Below are 20,980 nucleotides of genomic sequence, written 5' to 3'. Positions count from 1 at the left end.
TTTGTTCATTTTATAGATCTTTTCCTTAGTCCTCCAAACCACTGTCGATGATTTTATTATGTCATATTTGATACAGACAAAAAAATATGTTGTTCTAAAAAATAATCAAATCACCATGGTGAACCCATGACCCAACTCAAGAACATCACCAGTACTGCAGTAGTGCAGTAGAGCTTCTCCCCTCTTCACCTCTGCAAGAGAAGTGACCACTGTTCTGAATGTTGTTTATTCTCTTTAAAATTTTTGATCATTCCGAGTATGTTAAATGCTTGCATTCCACTTAGGCCATAATCTCAGGGTCCTGGGATCAAGCCCCATGTTGGACTTTCTGCTCAGTTGGGAAGCCTGCTTCTCCTTCACCCTCTGCCTGCAGCTCCCTCTGCTTGTGCGCTCTCTCTCTCTCTCTCCCAAATAAATAAATCTTAAAAATTTTTCATCATTTCTATGTGTAAGATATATCACTGTGTGGGTGTTATACCACAATTTTCCTCCATTCTGCTCTAAACGAACTTTTGAAGTTCTTCTTTTGCCATTACAAACAGCATTATAGTAAGCATTCTTATGTGTTTTTCCTTGCATACATTTGTGAGAGCTTTCGTAAGGTCTAAACCTAGAAACAGAATTTTGGGGTAATAATATATGTAAATGTTCAGTTTTACAAGATAGTTTCAAATTGTTTCCTGAACTCCTGGGACATGTTCAATAGTGATGTGTGTAAATTCTCATTTATCATGTCTTCACCATCACAGTTTTGTCAAGCTCGTAAGTATACAATATATTCTTAATTTATATAATTATGGTGCTAGTAATGTTGAGCATTTTTTCATATATATAATATGATTGTCGTGGTTATTCCTATGAAATGCTTGTTCAATCCATCGCCCATTTCCCTATCAGCTTGTCTTTTTCGTACTGCTTTGTTGAAAATCTTTATATATTCTGTACACTAATTTTTTTTTGTCTAGTTACTTGTTGCAGATCTATCTTCCCAGTTTTGTGGCTCTTCTTTTAACTTTATGGTATCTTTTTTCTTACTATTAATTTGGAATAATTTTAGACTTACAGAAAAGGTGCAAAGACAATGCCTTTTTCCATGTTACATAACAATGGTACATTTGTCAAAACTAAGGATGTGTTATGTGTTAACATTGGATGTGTTATTATTAACTAAACTTACATGCTTTATTTGGATTTCACCAATTTCCCACTGGGCATTTTTCTATTTAGGATACAGTCCTGAACACCATATTGCTTTTAGACTTTATGTCTTTTGATGAGGACATGTTTTTCATCTTTGTGTAGTTGAACTTAATGTTATTCATTTTATGATTGGCATTAGTAGGGGCATTGGCTGGTTCAGTCAGTAGAGCATGCGGCTCTTGATCTTGGAGTTGTGAGTTTGAGCCTTATGTTGGGTGTAGAGATTACTTTAAAAAAATGATTTGCATTATTAGTTCTTTGTTTCAGACAATTACTCTTCCTGTGTATTCTTCTAAATGTTTTAAAAATTTGCCTTTCATGACTTGATATATACCCAGAAGTAGAATTGCTGGATTAAATAGTAATTCTGTTAATTTTTTGAGGGCCCTCCACACTGTTTTCCTTTTTTTATTTTTTTTTTTATTTTTTTTATTTATGATAGTCACACACACAGAGAGTGAGAGAGGCAGAGACACAGGCAGAGGGAGAAGCAGGCTCCATGCACCGGGAGCCCGACGTGGGATTCGATCTTGGGTCTCCAGGATCGCGCCCTGGGCCAAAGGCAGGCGCCAAACCGCTGCGCCACCCAGGGATCCCTCCACACTGTTTTCCATAGTGAATGCAGCAATTCACAATCCCACCAACAATGTATAAGGGTTCCCTTTTCTCCTAATCCATGTCATTATTTATTATCTCTTGTCCTTTTGATGGTGACCATTCTCACATGTGTAAAGTGATATCTTGTTGTGATTTTGATTTGCATTTCCCGAATGATTAGTGATGTTGAGCATCTTTTCATGTACCTGTTGGCCATTCTTGTATCTTCTTTGGAAAAGTGTCTATTCAGGTTCTTTGTTCATTTTTAAATTAATTATTTGTGGGTTTTTTGCTGTGGGGCTATAAATTCTTTATATTTTTTGGATATTAAACCCAAATCAGATTTATGGTTTCTATTCCCATTCCACTTTTCACTTTATTTCTGGTTTCTTTTGCTATCAACAACATTTGTTGAATAGCCCTTCATTTCTCAATGACTTATAGGACTATCACTGTCATATATCTAGTTTTCCCATAAAAGTGGATGTTTCCTGAGCTCTCTAATAATTTCCATTGATCATTTGTCTATTTCTGCACTTCTTTTTGCTTTGTTTTAAGGGGATGTCTAAATATTTGATAGAACATGCTCCCACCCACACCCCCACTCCCTACCAGTTCTTCAGAAGAGCCTTGGGTATAATTGGCTTTTTATTCTAACATGTGAATTTGTTAAGTTGGGTTCTGGATTATGGGGAATCTTTAGTGAAAATGAGTATCTCCCAATATTAACTCTGTCCATAAATGTGGTATTTCTGTATACTGATTTAAGTCTAATTCATTGTCTTTACATAGAGAAATACATTTTTTAGTACCCCCTATTTTGTTGCTATTGTAAATAGTATCTTTTTTTAAATCTCATTTTTCAGATTGCTGCTGGAATAGAGAATACAGTTGGTGTTTGTATATTGATCTGATATTTACTAACCTTTCTAAATTCTTATTGGTTCTAATAATTTTTCTTTAGAGTCTTATATCATCTGTGAATAATGATAATTTTGCTTTTCAGACTTCTCAATTTGTATTTCTTTCTCTTATAATACATGTCTTTTTCTTATTGTACAGTGTGGAATACAAGTGGTAACAGAAGACATCTTTTCTGATTCATCATTAGGAATAATGTTTGCTCTAAGTTTTTGAGCTATTCTTTAATTGGAATTGCTAATAGGTTTTTGTGAAACATGAATGAGTATTGGATATTATTAAATGCATTTCTGCTTAATCTGTTAATGAACTGAATTGTTTTTATGGATATTTCCCATGGTAAAATTACCCTTGCATTTCTGAGTTGAACCCACCTGGATGATCAAGTATTATGCCCTTTTATGAATGACTGGATTTGTTTGTTGTCAGAATTATAACAGCTCCACAGATTACTCTGTAATGGATTTGTTTTTCTCTTCTCTAGATCAGTTTGTATAAGATTAGCTGTTTTGTTTTGTTTTGTTTTGTTTTTGCTAGTTCACTAGATTTCACCTATAAATCTGCTAAGCCTGGTATTTTCTTTTGGAGAAAAATTTAACCTAACAAAAATTTTAATGGTTATTTGTGAGAGTATTCAGGTTTTCTTTTTCCTTTTATTCTTTTCCTTTTACTCTTGATCCAAATACCAAGTTACAGTTTTTCTAGGAGTATGTCCATCTTTTTGTAAGTTAAGTTTTTTACTTCCACTTTTTCACATTTATAATTTTAATTTTGTTACTAGTATCATTTCAGAATACAATTTTAATGTAAAAATGAAATATAGTAATTGGTAAAGATAATTCAAACAGTACATAAAAAATTGAAATTCTTAAAATATCCCATTACTTATCACTTTCTTGGCATCTCTTTACTCACATAGGGTTATAAATACCTTTTCCCCCCTAATTATGGACATTTAATACTCAATAACTGTTTTAAAATTTTTTTTGACTGATGACCTTCTGAAACTTAACTATTAATGTTTTAATTTTTTTCCCCAAATTTTAAGGCATACCGATTAGGCTTAAATAAAAACAAAAATCATTACTTTATGTTATTATGAGCATTTTTTCATTTTATTAATTAGTGTTAGAAATCATGATTAGGGAAATGGTTCATAAATTTGTTGACATGGGTTTAAGCAGTGCTGCAGCAAACATTCTTACATATAAATCACCATCTGCCTCTGCAGTTAAGTAGACATTCTTTTTTTTTTTTTTTTTTTTTAATTTTTATTTATTTATGATAGTCACAGAGAGATAGAGAGAGAGAGGCAGAGACACAGGCAGAGGGAGAAGCAGGCTCCATGCACCGGGAGCCCGACGCGGGATTCGATCCCGGGTCTCCAGGATCGCGCCCCGGGCCAAAGGCAGGCGCCAAACCGCTGCGCCACCCAGGGATCCCTAAGTAGACATTCTTAAGTCAGTTTCATGTTCAGTTAACTCTTCAAATACTGTCTTGTTCTACATTAGGCCACTCGTCACAGCTGCTCTTCCATTAGGCAGGCCTTAGAAGGATGGCTATGTTCTGAAAGGAAAGAGGAGAGGTGATAAACATAGCAGTGAAACTATATTAGAGATTATTTTTTCATAATGTTTGTTTCATAGAAGATTTCTGGTGGCATTTAAAATGAAATATTCCTTTAAAACTTTCAAGAGACAATCAGAAATAAGAGTAGAAAGTCAAGATTAGAGCCACTCAGATGCCCAGTAAATATACTTTTAAGGCCAGGTAAATGTAGAGTAAATGTTTGCTCTGTTTTAAATCCTTATTAAAAGATTCAGTGACATTCTTTTCATTTTCCTTTTATACGTAAATTTTTCACAAAATGACTTAAAATTTTTATATTTCTTAAAAGATCCATTTTAGGGGTACCTGGGTGACTCATTTGGTTAAGTGTCTGCCTTTGGCTTGGGTCACAATCCCAGAGTCCTGGGATGGAGCCCTGCGTTGGGCTTCCTGCTCCACAAAGAGCCTGCTTCTCCCTCTCTCCTCTGCCTACCGCTCCCCGTCTGTGCATGCGTTCTCTCTCTCTCTTTCAAATAAATAAATAAAATCCTAAATATAAATAAAAGGTCCATTTTAGGGGTGCCTGGGAGGCATAGTTAGTTAAAGCATCCGTCTCTTAGTTTCAGCTCAGATCTGATCTCAGGGTCATGAGATTAAAGCCCCACTTTGGGCTCTGAGCTTGGTGCAGAGTCAGCTTGAGTTTCTCTCTCCCTCTGCTTTTACCTCCCCCTTCATGCTTGCTCACATGTGTGCATGTGCACACATACTCTCTCTCAGATAAGTCATTTTAAAAAATAAAAGATTCATTTTACCCAGAAAATGACAGGCTTTTCTTTCTTTTTTTTTTTTTTAATATACTGTTGGGGGGCAGCCCAAGGATGGCTCAGACCACCTTCAGCCCAGGACTTGATCCTGGAGACCCGGGATCAAGTCCCATATCAGACTCCCTGCATGGAGCCTGCTTCTCCCTCTGCCTGTGTCTCTGCCTGCCTCTTCTCTCTCTCTCTGTCTCTCATAAATAAATAAATAAAATCTTAAAAAAAAATTTACTGTGGGGCAGCGCCCATGGCTCAGCAGTTTAGCGCCGCCTTCAGCCCAGGGTGTAATCCTGGAGACCAGGATCGAGTCCCACGTCAGGCTCCCTGCATGGAGCCTGCTTCTCCCTCTGCCTGTGTCTCTGCCTCTCTCTCTCTCTCTCTCTCTGTGTGTGTGTGCGCGCCTCTTATGAGTAAACAAATAAAATCTTTAAAAAATATATACTGTGGGTTAATAAAAGCTGAAGGCATAAAAAAACACAGTTGATTGGTTGCAGTTCACATAGGTGCTTATATGACCTGAGGGTGCAGGGTAATCTGGAATACATGAAATAGATCTTCTATTACTTTTCTTTTTTGAATCATTGACACATTGCTGGAATAACAGTTTGAGATGATTCTCTTTGATGAAGGTTCCAGAGTTCTTTATTTGTAGGGTGAGGGTCTATTAGCTTTAGAAATCAGTAAAGCTAAGTTATAAATTAGACCTGTTGACCTTCAATATTCCTGGGTCCACTGCCTGGTAACAGAATATCAGAAATCATGGATCGTACTCAAACCTTTTTCAGAATAAACATAGTTCAGAACTAGTCTCTTATTTATAACAAACTTCATATGAGAGGTACTGTTGTTAAAAACTGACCCTAAAATGCTTATTTATCCCTTATGGCCTTCAGTATATTTTCTTTTGCTTTTTGCTCTTCCCCATTGGACTAACTTTGAAAACGTGAAAGAAGGATACATTATTTATGTTTCTGCACTAAGCAGTGGTGCTTGGCACTAAGTATCCTGAGTTTCATTGAATAGTCATCTAGTGAGTTTGTGGATGAAGAAATGAATACATAGATTAAATTATGTACCTTGATTAGTAATTTATGGCAAAATTGGGATGTGGATTCTTGATAGAGTGTGAGAAAATTAAGTGATATGTTAAATATTATGTTAAACACCTTGGGCTCCATAGAGGTATCCTTCACCATATAGACTATGTATAGACTCTTCCTTCTCAATAGGACAGAGTACTTTACTTTGAAGTTACTTTAGGATACAACCTGTATGTGGTGTAAAAACAAAATGAAACCAAAAAACCATCAGTATCCAAGCCTGCATAATTGTTAGTGCCCTTCCAGTCTATATTGCTTGCTGTCTGTTTGGCTTCCCCACCCTTGTGCTCACATACTTTGGTTTCTTTGAGTCCTCATGCTTCTGGGGTTCCTTCTGCCTCAGCATCCCCTCCAGGCTCCTTCTTGTGAAGGCCCTATCCTTTTCTTTTTTGTTCTAAAGTGTTAAGGAACATTTATGAGGTTCTCTCCACATATTCTTAAATCTGCTGATTAGGCCAGTCTGTTTTCATCATCCTTCGCTTTTTATAAAACTATTTAAAAGTGTATAATAAGTACACATTTAGTATTTTTAACAATTCTCTTGATGACAGAAAAATGTTAGTATGATTTTTATTTGAAAAGTACATGTTCCACAAAGTATTGAACAGCTAGTCTTCTAAAAAAGTAAACATTAGGATCCCTGGGTGGCGCAGCGGTTTGGCGCCTGCCTTTGGCCCGGGGCGCAATCCTGGAGACCCGGGATCGAATCCCACGTCGGGCTCCCGGTGCATGGAGCCTGCTTCTCCCTCTGCCTGTATCTCTGCCTCTCTCTCTCTCTCTCTGTGACTATCATAAATAAAATAAAAAATAAAAAAAATAAAGAAGCTGGCTGTATGCCAGGATGGGATATATTTAAAAAAAAAAGTAAACATTAATTCCTTTGTGCTCAAGAATTATATATATTAAGTTAGACAGATTTTTGGAAGGTTTAACAAAAAGCCTACACATTTTTACTGCAGTGTTTGATTAATTTTAACATGAGCTCAATTAGCTCAATAATTGGGAACCTTTGCTAAAGGAAAAACTCATAAAAGTATTTATATGTCTAACTCTGTAACTCTTATTATAATTCCCATCTTATTTCTTTGGCCATTTGTTTTATGAGTATTCTTTTCTCTTAGCTTGATAAAGATGACATGGTATACATGGAAGCATATGACAAATTGCTAGAATCCTGGCTAACTTTGGTTCAAGACGACAAACATTTCCATAAAGGCTTTTTTACCCAACACGCAGTTCAAGTTTTCAATTCCTATATTCAGTGCCACCTCGCTGCTCCAGATGGCACGAGAAATTTGGTAAGTTTCAAGCTAGATTGTAAGTAAAAATGTATTTCATCATAGTTCCATCTATTTTATTGTTATACGTTGTATAATACTAGAAATTTAGGAGGAACTTCTTCAGAAGATTTGATGAGATCACTAGATGGAGAGCAAAAGTAGCCCCATTTTCTAAATGAGTTCATGTTTTGTGGATGCTACTTGTAGTTACCCTGTTTCTCTTCAGTTTTCAGTTACCCACCTGTGTCTTCCTAGTTGTCAAGTGATATGAATGACTTCTTGTATACAAAGGACCACGTATCTTAAAGAAGTCAGATCTTTTCAGTGACAGAAGTTTAGTTCTCTGGTGTGGGAGGTGCGTTGTGAGTGCAGTTTGCTCTGTTTATATATGTATACCATGGGGGTAATACCCTCCATTTCTTTCTTTTCTATGTCCCTCCCCCCCTTTCTTTTGTAACAACTAGTATTGTCAGCATAGTTAGATAGCAGGTCCTAGATCACTGGACTGGCTGTGTCCGTCTCTCATTTTCATGTGATGTGCTGAAGTTATTTTATAATACAACAGAAATGCATGATTTACTGAACAAAGGAATGCGGTTCCTTACTCTTTATTTCTTTCATCAATAATAGACTGCCAATGGTGTGGCCTCTCGTGAGGAAGAAGAAATAAGTGAACTTCAAGAGGATGACCGAGACCAGTTTTCAGATCAACTAGCCAGTGTAGGAATGCTAGGAAGAATTGCTGCAGAACACTGTATACCTCTTCTGACAAGGTACACACAGTCCAAAGAAACCCCATGGAGCAAATATTCTCTATTCACAATTCCCTGGAGAGCACTTAAAGTGTTTAAAGACTTTAAACACCCCCACCCCGTATCCCAGCACACTGGAACAAATGGACAGAAACATACTCATGATTGCATTCCTTGGCTTGTACATTTGGAGCCCAGGCACTACAGCATAGATGGCAGAGAGATTGTGGAAAACATGGTATGAGAAATGATTTGACCCATATCAATAAAAACTTGGAATAACCAATTTTCAAATGCCTGTTGTAAACCTTGATTGTTTGTAAAGCAATGTTTTAATTCTATGTCATAAACAATAAATCACAATTCTTATACTGCTATGAGAACAGTTGTGTACTATAATAAATATTTTCATATATGTATTTTTGTGCTAACATTTTAATTTATGTTGTATAATAAATGGAAATTATGAATTCTAGATCTTTGCTTATTGAACTTTATGAAGCTTTGGGTTTTTTCCCCCCTCTTTCAGTTTATTAGAAGAAAGAGTAACAAGGCTCCATGGTCAGTTACAGCGACATCAACAGCAATTACTTGCTTCACCTGGTTCAAGCACTATTGACAACAAAATGCTTGATGATCTGTATGAAGATATTCACTGGCTTATTTTAGTTACAGGTTGGTTGTTTGTTTCTTTTTAAAATGTAATTGCCACTGAACAGTTTAAACTTCATATGTTAGAAGAAGCTTCATATGTTAAAAATAAAAGTATATACCTAGTGTTGGATGAAATTTGAGTACAGCTGCTGTATATCACAGAGCTATGGATGCACTTTTTAAAAATATTGGCTAGCGTGTATTTAATGCCAATTACATACCCAATGTCTTATGTAGACAGCCCACTGATTTAGTTCTGTTATCACATTTTTTATTATTATTATCCCTATAATGAAGAATCTGAGAGAGAGTTTTAATAAACTAGCCCTTGGTCACTCTGCTGTTAATTTTTGGAGTCAGAATGCAAATCTAGGCAGTCTGACTGTTAGGGTCTTCTTTTATAACCATATTATCAGTGTTTCTGTATTTTAAATAATAAAGAAAAAAATCTTAATTTTTGAAAAAGCATTCCCAAATACTGACTTTTGATAGAGATAATAGTAGAATTCCTATTAAGTTTACAGAATATATTACTGAAAATTTCTAAAAGTAGTAGATTAAAAAGCCTACATGTCAGTATGAATTATAAAATTGGTGAATAAAACATTTATCCTTTGTCCTTTGTATTTGAGTTAATTATCTGAGAAATAGAAAGTTTCTTCTCATCAAACGTGAGATTATCATTAACATTTATAATTTACTTTTTCATCAACTTAATATGATATATATAAGTCAGATAAAACTGAAAACATTTATAGTGCAATTTGATAAATATAGATTTGTTAAGTGTTCATTTTTAATTTTTTTTAAACTGAAGGCTACCTCTTAGCTGATGATACTCAGGGAGAGACTCCGCTAATACCTCCAGAAATAATGGAATATTCCATTAAGCATTCATCTGAAGTTGACATTAATACAACACTTCAAATTTTGGGATCTCCAGGAGAAAAGGCTTCTTCCATCCCAGGGTACAACAGAACAGATTCTGTGATTAGGTAATATGAACTCTATAGCTGTGCTCTTGTAATATATACTGTTTTATAAATTCTGAGTTGATGGGTAGATGACTCGAGTGTTAGGCACGTTGTAAATCTGATACATGAAAGAAAATAAAACTTGGAGAAGCCTTGAAATAACCAAGGATGGCGAGTACTCAGTATGTCTAAGTAATGCCACTCTGGTGGGAACTGACAGCTATATCCTGTACTGAGGAAAACAAATGTAAAATTATTTCTGAATCTGAATACAGTGAGACTTTCAGGGCCGTTTGATCTAAAGTACTCCAAACAAAGCACTTGTCCATCAGAAAGCAGTGCTGACGCAGTACAGGCACCCTAAATGAATGAAACAAAGTATATAAGATTCCTTGAACTCAGGTGAATATTAAGTATTTTTTGTTCATAAAGCTAAAATTACATTTCAGTGGATTTCTTAAGGAAAACTATGATTCTGACCTTACAAAATAGAAATATTTGTCCTGAATATGTGAAACTTGAAGCACCTGTCAGGTGAAGGTAGAGGACAGTAACGTATCTCAGATGAGAATTCACTTTAATCTTCATGGTAATGGTGGCAAATTTTTCATTAATTCTTGATGGTGAAATTAAAGAGGGATATCAAACCTTAGACCAAATATCCTCCTAAAAGTGGATTTGGAAATAGCACTTTACATTTCCAGTATCTTTAAATTTAGGTTTCAGGTAGAGATATCAGTAATGAAAAGCATTTTTTTTTTTTTAAATTATGGTATATGCTTTATTGTGGCAGTCTGGAACCGAGCCCACAGTAATGGGCCGGTGCTTTACTTCTCATTATATTTTATCCATCAGATATTTAATTAAACTAATCTACAGTCGGTACACTATTTACCTTTTGTTTTTACCTTTTTTTTTTTTAATTTAAATTCAATTTGCCAACATGTAGTTAACATCCAGTGCTCATCCTATCAAGTGCCCTCCTCAGTCAGTTGCAAATCCGTAACTCAAGAAGGGTGCTATGCCACCCTCCCATTTTTTATTTTAATGCAAAAATACATGGATATCATTTATACCCGTGCAGTAGAAAATAAGATTTTTTTAAAAAAATGAACTGTGAAGCTAATATAAAGAAAATGTTTGAGAATTTATTTTCTTTATTGTTTTATTCTCGTTTGAAATAAAATATCAGTGCTCTGTTGAAAAAGTTTTCTTTTGGGGGTTACTATAGGCATTAGGTTAGGTGCTTGTAGAAATCCTTGCATTTGCTTTGGCTTGAATCATGGTAAATATTAATTTCAGAGGCAGTTCATTTCAGGATGCTGTTGTACTATATTCCTTTGTCACATTTCTTGCCTGGGCAGTACCATCAGGAATGCTTTCCTTGTATTTTTAGTGCTTTTTCAATTTTTGCCAGTCTCAGGTATCCATGTGGGAGCAAAACATTTTTGTATCTGAGAGCACAGACTATGGAGGGTTGAGGTGAGGGTTGGAAAACAAAAATTACCTTTTTTTAAAATCTAAAGAATTAATGTGAAAGTATGGGAGACTGTGAGTGCTATCTGAAATATAAAGTATGCTTAGAGAGCATACTTAAGAAATTAAAATACGGGCAGCCCGGGTGGCTCAGCAGTTTAGCGCAGCCTTCAGCCCAGGGCCTGATCCTGGAGACCCAGGGTCGAGTCCCACGTCAGACTCCCTGCATGGAGCCTGCTTCTCCCTCTGCCTGTGTCTCTGCCTCTCTCTCTCTCTCTCTCTCTCTCTCTCTCTCTCTGTGTGTCTCTCATGAATAAATAAATAAAATCTTTAAAAAAAATTAAAATAGGATTAGAAATTGGAACTATCAACAATTTAAAAATATTTTGAATGTAACATTGTATGTCAACTACACTGTAATGAAAAAAAAATTATGTCTTTATCAGTTGTTTTTTCAGTTCCCCTGTGTGCCAGGATCTGAGAATAAAATAGAAGTCTGTTAAGAGTGATAGAGGAACACCTAGGTTTACCTATCCTGTTGGCAGGGGAAGGATCAGGGGGTGCTTTTGGAAAAGATAGCATTTAAACTGACAGTTGAGGGGGATGAATAAGGAGTTTGCAACATACAGCAGAAGGTGAAGAGTATTCCAGGCAGTGACAATAGCATAGGCAGAGGTCTGGAAGTGAGAGTGTGGCTTAAAGCAAGGGAAGTTTGGTGTTGCTCACATGTAAATGGTAGAAAAGATTGGAAGTAGGGAGGTGAACTGATCAAACTATAGTAGTAGAATTACACCGTGGAAGATGGATTTAAAGGATGACAAGGCAGGTTAGGAAGCATTTTCATCAGTAAGTAAGGACAGAAAGAGGCTGATGTTTTTTTCAGAGGTAACCCCCATGGGATTTTGCCCACTGCTGGGGTGGGGCGGTGAAGATCTAAGAGTTAAGGGGGCCGAAGCTTTATCTGCCTGTAAAATGCCTGTGCTACTCTTCTTTACCTTGCTTCCACTTTATAAAAGAAAAGCAAAATTTCTCACTCATTCTGAACCTTATTGTAATGGATAGGCAAGTATGTAAAATGTACAGGGTGCCAAATAAAGGGACAGTTTCAAATAGTATGGCATTGGGAGTGAATGACTGAGTAATGGATAACCAGTAATTTTATAAGTCAGGAGGTTTTTCACCTCTTTGCATTAAATGACATGGAAGAAATCAAGTTGTCATTTAACAGATTATTAAAAATAATTTTTGGTGGTAGATCTCTGATTTTTGGCATAGAACTTGGAAGAAGTTCAAAAATTGAGGAACCCTGTTATTTTAAAAATGCTTTCCATTTATGTTTTCTCAGTATTTCTATTTATTTATTTATTTATTTATTTATTTTTTTTTTTTTTCAGTATTTCTATTTAAACAAAAGCGGAATCCAATCAAATTATGCTCAACTGTCTCATTCTAGCAATAAGTAATATTTTTTCACAGATACATGAGCTAATTTGGAAAAACAAAATCTTGCTACATTAATTTTGTTGACAAATGCATAAAATTTTATGTTTAATAATTTATTTAAATTTGCATTGTATTTTGCTTAATTGTGTACTAATAAGTATTGCAATGATAGATAATCCAAAAGATGTTTTAAAACAGTCTTCTGATCACTGGGAATTTGTTTAATTATGTTTCAATAACTAGACATACTTGTTTCAGAGAATTATATGGTGTTATCAATAAATGAATATTAAAATGTATAATCTGTGGGGGAATGAAGTTGAAATAAAAAATTTTTTTAAGGAGAAAAACAATGTAAAGTTTCCAACTGTTAAAGAAAAACTTGTTTATTTTTCAAATGGATGATGGTGGGTATCAGAACACTGATAATTAAATTCCTGTGCATAAACTTAGAAAGTTATGAAAATTATTTAATTCACATTTTACTAGGCTGCAAGTTTTATCATTTAAAACTATTCATTCTTACGGGAAAAATCTGATATATCAACTTAACTGTATTGTGAGGTCATAGTCATTTTTTGTTCACATCTACTCTAAAATAATTCTTGAAAATTTGAGCAGTGGTGATATAGGGAGTGTGTAATATATAGGGAAAAAAGATGTTCTGGAGATAGAAACTTAACCACCTGTTTGATACAAGGGAAGAAATTATTTCAAAAAGACAGAGTGCTAAATAATGGTACTTTCAAGACATCCAGTTGGATAAAGAGCTGAAAGATAAGATTTTGTTACAAGGAGATAATTTCAGTCATCTTGATAGCAATAAGGAAAAGTAGCAGAAGCCAAACTCCAGATGATTAGAATCCCTGTTCTGGCATGGATGTCCATAAAATGGTGTTAAAATGAATTCTTTCAATTACATCTTTTCTTCCTCTGCCTTTTAGCTAAAGTCAAGTTAAATCTATATCACTTCTGGTTATGTTCTCTCCTACTCCCACCCCCAGAACAAAGACTTTTTAACTTAACTGCATATCATGCTCTGTTATCAACACCACAGAGCCCAGTGAATCATTGGGATGCCTGGGTGACTCAGTGGTTGAGCATCTGGCCTCTGGCTCAGAGCGTGATCCCAGAGTCCCGAGATCAAGTCCCACATCAGGTTCCTTGGATGGAGCTTGCTTCTCCCTGTGTCTCTCTCTGCCTCTCTCTGTGTCTCTCATGAATAAATAAACAAAATCTTCTAAAAAAAAAAAAAAAAGTAGTGTAGGAGAGGGCAGTATACACTTACATAGATAATTTTTTCAGCAAGTTTTTATTTTAAAATACCATTAAAAATCAAGTTTGTTAGGAAGTATATAGGACTTTCAGATTTAGGGATAAGATTCAATATTCAGAGCATTCTGGATAAATCAATTTCCAAATCTTCTACCATAAAATGATAAATGTATGAAAACTGCTAACCATGGGAGTTTTGAGTAGTGACAAAGTGCTGAATAACATAACATTTACTCTGAACTTTTAATTTTGTGTCTTCATTTTGATTGTGAAAAACATCTGTAGATGGTAATGCTGAGACTTGGAAATGCAATACAATATCTGCAGAAGGTTGTATGTGTGACTTCTTTTTCTTGTTTCCTACTTCCTCAAAGGTCAGGAGTAAAATGGGACATTTGTCTACCACTGTGTTGATGAAAATTTCAAGTATAGTCTGGCCCAAATTCAGAGAGTTGAAAAACAGAAAAAGGACTTTTAAGAAAAAATCGGATTAAACAGTCAATAAATAAATAAATGACTTCTTTTTTATACCTACAGGTTGTTATCTGCCGTTCTAAGAGTTTCAGAAGTTGAATCTCGAGCAATAAGAGCAGATCTCACTCATCTACTAAGCCCTCAAATGGGCAAAGATATTGTTTGGTTTCTAAAACGCTGGGCAAAGACTTATCTCCTGGTGGATGAGAAACTATATGATCAGGTCAGAATGTAAAACTGACTTTGTTTGGATTTATGATGACACTTATGGAAATAAGAACATTTTAAACATTTTTCTTGGTGATTTTCTCATCAAAATGGAACTAAGAGCTGGACATCTTTAAGGAGAACTGGCATGCAATCACATTAGATTTTTTTTTAGATCACATTAATTTATAAATTATTGGGAATGAATTAATTTATGTTCTTTGTATTTGGTGTAAATATGTTAATATGACTGTAAAGTTGACAGAAAAATTGCATTGGAAGATGTAAGTGGATTGAGGATGTCCTTTTTGGACATTAACAGAAATGAATACATTTATAAAATCTGAAATAAGTAGTACTTATTTAGATGCTTATTTTAGTGATTTTTATGTAGATTTCTTTTGAAGCTGGTCTTTCTGACCTTAAAAATTTGATTTTCTCTCTTAAGATAAGTCTACCATTCAGTACAGCATTTGGAGCAGATACAGAAGGTTCTCAGTGGATTATTGGCTACCTCTTACAAAAGGTCATCAGTAACCTCTCAGTGTGGAGTAGTGAGCAGGACCTTGCAAATGACACTGTGCAGCTCCTTGTCACTTTGGTGGAAAGAAGAGAAAGGTAAGCTGATTATAGGAAGCAGGCTGTGTGTGTGTGTGTGTGTGTGTGTGTGTAGTCTTTCAAGTGGCAGTTACGTGGTTCTACGGTCCAGATAGTCCCTGCATTTTGGAGCAGTGTACTTAAAAAAAAAAAAAAATCATATTATTGCTATAAATGCAAATAGAGCTTTCCCTCATTACAATTGAGGATTGTGTTGACTATTTGAGGATTTGGCATTAAAGAATCTTAAAAGAAACATACATGTTTAATTCAGTAATTTATAGTGTTTTTTTTTTTAAGATTTATTTATTTGTTTGTTTATTTATTTATTTATTTATGAGAGAGAGAGAGACAGACAGACAGACAGACAGACAGGAGGAGGGAGAAGCAGGCTCTATGCCAGGAGCCTGATGCGGAACTCGATCCTGGGACTCCAGGATCAAGCCCTGGGCCAAAGGCAGGCGCTAAACCGCTGAGCCACCCAGGGATCCCCAGTAATTTATAGTTTTAAAAATACTTTAATACAAAAAAAAAATAAAATAAAATAAAAATAAAAAATAAAAATACTTTAATACAGAATAATCTTTTAGTTTTCCCAGGTATCCTATTATTCCTTTTTTTTTCTATTCCATTTTTAAGATGAGAAGAACTGATAATTATTTTGCAAGTTAAGAACTTTTAGTGTTTTCTACAGCAAACTCTGAAAATGTTACTCATTTTTCTCACTATACAGGAATGTGATTGTTACTACTCCTGGCATTGGCTATTATTTATTGAGTTCTAATAATTTACTAGGTATTGTTCCAAGCATTTTATATATAATATTTTATTTAAACATAATATCAATCTTAACCATGAGAGTTAGGTCTGTTTTTACTGTTGTTACCCCTTTTTTACAAATCTGGAAACGAAATAAGAGACAATAAATAAATGTTACATTGTCAAACAGCTGATGGGATTTGAGCACAAACTTGTATGACTCCAAATTCTATACCAAGTTGACTATATTGTACTTCAAAAATTAAATTCATTTACCTTCCTTTTTTCTTTTTTTAACTTAGTATACATACGATGTAAGTAACACATCTTATGTTTTGTTATTTCTGTCTGTAGAGCAAACTTAGTTATTCAGTGTGAAAACTGGTGGAACTTAGCTAAGCAGTTTGCAAGCCGAAGCCCACCTCTGAATTTCTTGTCAAGTCCTGTGCAGAGGACACTGATGAAGGCTCTTGTCTTAGGAGGTTTTGCACATATGGACACAGAAACCAAGCAGCAGTATTGGACGGAGGTAATCGTTCCCTTTATTTTGATTGCACCCTCTTATGTCTTATCCTGTGTGTTGCTATAAAATACTCTTTGGAGACATAAACGTTTCAGTCATACCTTTCCGATGCTTTTCTCTTATAGTGAGTAGGTTGAATTATTTTACAGATATTATCAGTTATTCTGTAGTTGGCACATTTTTGCCCACAACTCAAATGAGAGCCTAAGGAATCAATGAAATATCCCCTTGTCTTGAATACAGAGATGCAGATTAACCACTGTATTAGTTTGCTAGGACTACTTTAACAAAATACAAAACTTAGTGACATAAACAACACAAAATTATTGTCTTAAGAGTTCTGTAGACTAGAAGTCCAGGATCAAGGTGTTGGTAGGGTTGGTTCCATATGAAGGCTGTGAGGGAGAAGCTGTTCCAAGCCTCTCCCCCAAATTTCTAGTGGTTTGCTGGCAGTCTTTGGCATTCCTTAGGTTGTAGAAGCATCATCATAATCTGTCTTTATCTTCACATAATATTCTCCATGTGTGCATGTCTGTAAAGATACCTACCAGTCATACTGAATTAGAGGCCCATCCTAATGACCTTTTTTTTTTTTTTTTTAAGATTTTATTTATTTATTCATGAGAGACAGAGAGAGGCAGAGACATAGGCAGAGGGAGAAGCAGGCTCCACGCAGGGAGCCTGATGCGGGACTCCATCCCAGGTCTCCAGGATCACACCCTGGGCTGAAGGCAGGCGCCAAACCGCTGAGCCACCCAGGTGTCCCATCTAAAGACCTCTTCTTAATTTAATTATATCTGCAACAATCCTGTTTCCAAATAAGGTCACATTTTCAGGTAGTACAGACTTGTACTTCAACATATTAATTTGAGGGGGACATAATTCAATACCACTGTGGACCCATTGCCTTACGTAAGTTAGCTTTAAATCAGGAACCAAGAGTTATTGTATGTAAGTGAATGGCCTGTAGTTCTTGTGACTAGAATGCTCTTAATGTCTGAGAAGGGAACAGAGTAACAGAATTAGGTATTCATCTGTGACTTCAGGCCAGAGTTTAAATAATTATATTGTCATATGTATAGCTTTAAATAGAATTAGGATATCTTCATGAATATGCATATTCACTCAGGACAGGACTGATTATCTGAAGTTATGTTCTATGCTAGGAGGAGTTGGAAAAAGAGATAGGAGCTGTATTTTGGGCTTGAACCTGAAGAACAGAGGTTGGCAAATTGGAGCCCATAGACCAAATCTAGCCTGCTGTCTCTTTATAAATAAAGTTTTATTGAAACAGTCATGTCCAGTTGTTTACATTTTATCTCTGGCTACATCTGTACTACAGTGCAATTATAATTGGGTTGTTGGGCCAGAGATGACATGTTCTGTAAAGTCTATATTTATTCTCTGGCCCTTTGGAGACTTAAATTCCATCTTTGGGGTGTTTGGGCAGTTAGTGAATTGGGAAGAGGATGATAGTGACAGAATTCTGTGAATGGCATTGACTAAGTCATGTTCTCTCATTCATGGTTTTTGGAACCTAAATTACTTCAGGAAGTGGTTTAACTTACACATGTTGTGAAGTGATTATTACAAGAAGTTTAGTCATCTCATACAATAAAAAGAAAAAATTTCTCTTGTGATGAGAACTCTGAGGATCTATTTTTTTAATTGTTTGCTTTCCTGTATATCATAGAGCAGTGTTAACTTTGGTCTTCATGTTGTACATCACACTTCTAGTACTTACTTATCTTATAACTGGAAGTTTGTACCTTTCAACTACCTTACTCAAATTTCCCCTCCCACCCCTATTTTCCATCTCTAGTAGCTACAAATCTTTTTCTTTCTTTTTTTTTTAAATCTTTCTTTTTAAAGATTTATTTATTTATTTATTTATTTATTTATTTATTTATTTATTTATTTATTTATAGAGACACAGAGAGAGAGACAGACAGACACAGGCAGAAGGAGAAGCAGGCTCCATGCAGGGAGACTGATGTGGGACTGTATCCCAGGTTTCCAGGATCACGCCCTGGGCTGAAGGCGGCGCTAAACCTCTGCGCCACCAGGGCTGCCCACAAATCTTTTTCTGAATTGGGATTTTTTTGTTTTCTTATTTCATTTTATTAAAATTCCTCATATAAGATCATATGGTATTTGTCTTTCTTTGTCTAAGTTACTTAACATTACCCTCAAGGTTCATCCATGTGGTTGCAGTGATAGGATTTTCTCATTTTTTTGGCTATATGTTCCATTGCTTATGTACCACAACTTCTTTATCCATTCATCCATTGATGGACACTCAGGTTGTTTCCATGTCTTGGCCATTGTAAATAATACTGCCATGAATGTGGGGTACAGATGTTTTCCCAAATTACTGTTTTTGTTTCCTTTGGATATATTGCCAGAAGTGAAATTACTGGGTCATATGATAATTCTGCTTTTAATTTTTTTCATGATCCTCCATACTGTTTTCCATAATGGCTGCACCACTTTACAATCCCTACCAGTAGTGCACTGGGATCCCCTTTTCTCCACATTCTTGCCAGCATGTATCTCTTGTCCTTTTGATGCTAGCCATTTTAAAAAGCATGCGGTTTTGATATCCATTTCCCTAATGACCAGTGAACTATGTGTTATTTCTTTATGTAGACCAGAAGTTACAATGACCCTCAGAATGGGTAATATAGGGGCGTCTGAGTGCTCAGTCAGTTGAGCATCCAGCCCTTAGTTTTGCTCAGGTCATGATCTCAGAATTGTGTGATCAAGCCCCTCATCAGGCTTCATGCTAGGTGTGGAGCCTGCTTAAAATTCGCTCTCCCTCTCCCCCACCATACACTTGTAAGTGCACATGCTCATTCTCTCTCTCTCTCTCTCTCTCTCTCTCTCTCTCTCTCTCTCAAATAAATCTTTAAAATGGGGACTGTAACATGTGGTTCAGATATTGTTTTCAGTGCTTTTTCTGCCTCCAGTAATTAGAAATGCTTTAGAAAGTGGAATATTTATTCAAGTTGAGGAAATAAAGTTGAAATAAATGAAGCATGTGAATTAAATTTTTAGAAAATTTATGCTTTACTTTGATAGGTTCTTCAGCCACTTCAGCAGCGATTCTTAAGAGTGATAAATCAAGAAAACTTCCAGCAGATGTGTCAGCAAGAGGAAGTCAAACAGGAAATCACTGCCACACTGGAGGCTCTGTGTGGCATTGCTGAGGCTACCCAGATTGACAATGTAGCAATTCTTTTTAATTTTTTGATGGACTTCCTTACCAACTGTATTGGATTGATGGAAGTTTACAAAAATACCCCAGAAACTGTCAATCTCATAATAGAAGTTTTTGTTGAAGTTGCACATAAACAGATATGCTATCTTGGAGAGGTAAGCATTTTCTAATTTTATCCCTTTAGGATTAGAACTCCTTAAAGTACAACAAAATAACAGATACTTTACTTTAAATTTAATGACTATTATCTGAAATAATACTTTTGTGCCTCCAGAAGAATTTCCAAAAAAGACTTCAGAACTTTTCAGAAGAACTCAGAATTCAGAGGAAGGCTTATTGAAGGAATATAAATTCTTGGCCTAATACTGTTAGTAATCAGTAATTTTTTGAGATATAATGTTATTCAAATTCATCCAAATGAGTAATGTTTGATAAGACAGATGGTAGAAAAATTTAATCAACTTGTCTCTTGAAACTATAAGGCTTAAAATTTTAAATGGCAGTTTGTATCTTTGCTTTATAAATCAGATGGATATTTAGACACTGAATTCTTGTACAATCAGGAAGCAAAGTGCATATTTAATCCTATTTAGAATTTACTTAGCTTTTTTAAAACTGCTTTAAAAAATATAATTGTAATTGCCTACAGATTAACATAAATCTTGTTTTGAACCATTTCATATGGGTTCCTGATTTGTAATTTTTTGTTAGATCAGAGGTACCTGCTCAAAAGTAAGGTTTTATTTTTTAAATACTACAAATGTAATCACAGATGCATAACTGAGAAGGCGAGCCATTGCCATTTATTCTGATGTTTAAGACCACTATTTGGTACTCTGCTTTTATTTTTGCAAGTTAAACAGTGTTAAATTTTGTAACAATAAATGTTATACAAGAAGTTAATAAACAGCAGAAGTAAAACATTTCTGTTGCCAAAATCTTATCTCTCTAGTGTGTATTAATTACCAAATGAACAAAAAGTGGTTGTCAAATTTTTTGCTAATTTTTGGGCAGCCTCAGTGGTGCAGCGGTTTAGCACCGCCTGCAGCCCAGGGCATGATCCTGGAGACCCAGGATCGAGTCCCACGTCGGGCTCCTGCATGGAGCCTGCTTCTCCCTCTGCCTGTGTCTCTGCCTCTCCCACCCTCCCTCTCTCTCTCTC

At 35.4% G+C, this 20,980-nt stretch overlaps 1 protein-coding gene across 2 annotated transcripts in view; it reads left to right on the top strand.

The window, feature by feature from the left end:
* Positions 1–20,980, top strand: part of XPO4 (exportin 4) — a 121,040-nt gene that overhangs the window by 84,958 nt on the left and 15,102 nt on the right. For both annotated transcript variants that reach the window (XM_072719808.1, XM_072719809.1), the window contains 8 exons: positions 7,306–7,482; positions 8,095–8,237; positions 8,746–8,891; positions 9,688–9,865; positions 14,576–14,735; positions 15,168–15,337; positions 16,430–16,604; positions 19,680–19,973. In XM_072719808.1, the coding sequence (XP_072575909.1) occupies positions 7,306–7,482; positions 8,095–8,237; positions 8,746–8,891; positions 9,688–9,865; positions 14,576–14,735; positions 15,168–15,337; positions 16,430–16,604; positions 19,680–19,973 (1,443 nt within the window). The remainder of the gene's footprint in view (positions 1–7,305; positions 7,483–8,094; positions 8,238–8,745; positions 8,892–9,687; positions 9,866–14,575; positions 14,736–15,167; positions 15,338–16,429; positions 16,605–19,679; positions 19,974–20,980) is intronic.

This window comes from Vulpes vulpes, chromosome 9, assembly GCF_048418805.1.
Source record: "Vulpes vulpes isolate BD-2025 chromosome 9, VulVul3, whole genome shotgun sequence".
NCBI lineage: Eukaryota > Metazoa > Chordata > Mammalia > Carnivora > Canidae > Vulpes > Vulpes vulpes.
The sequence above is the reverse complement of the archived record's forward strand: the minus strand, read 5'-3'. Positions and strand labels throughout refer to the sequence as shown.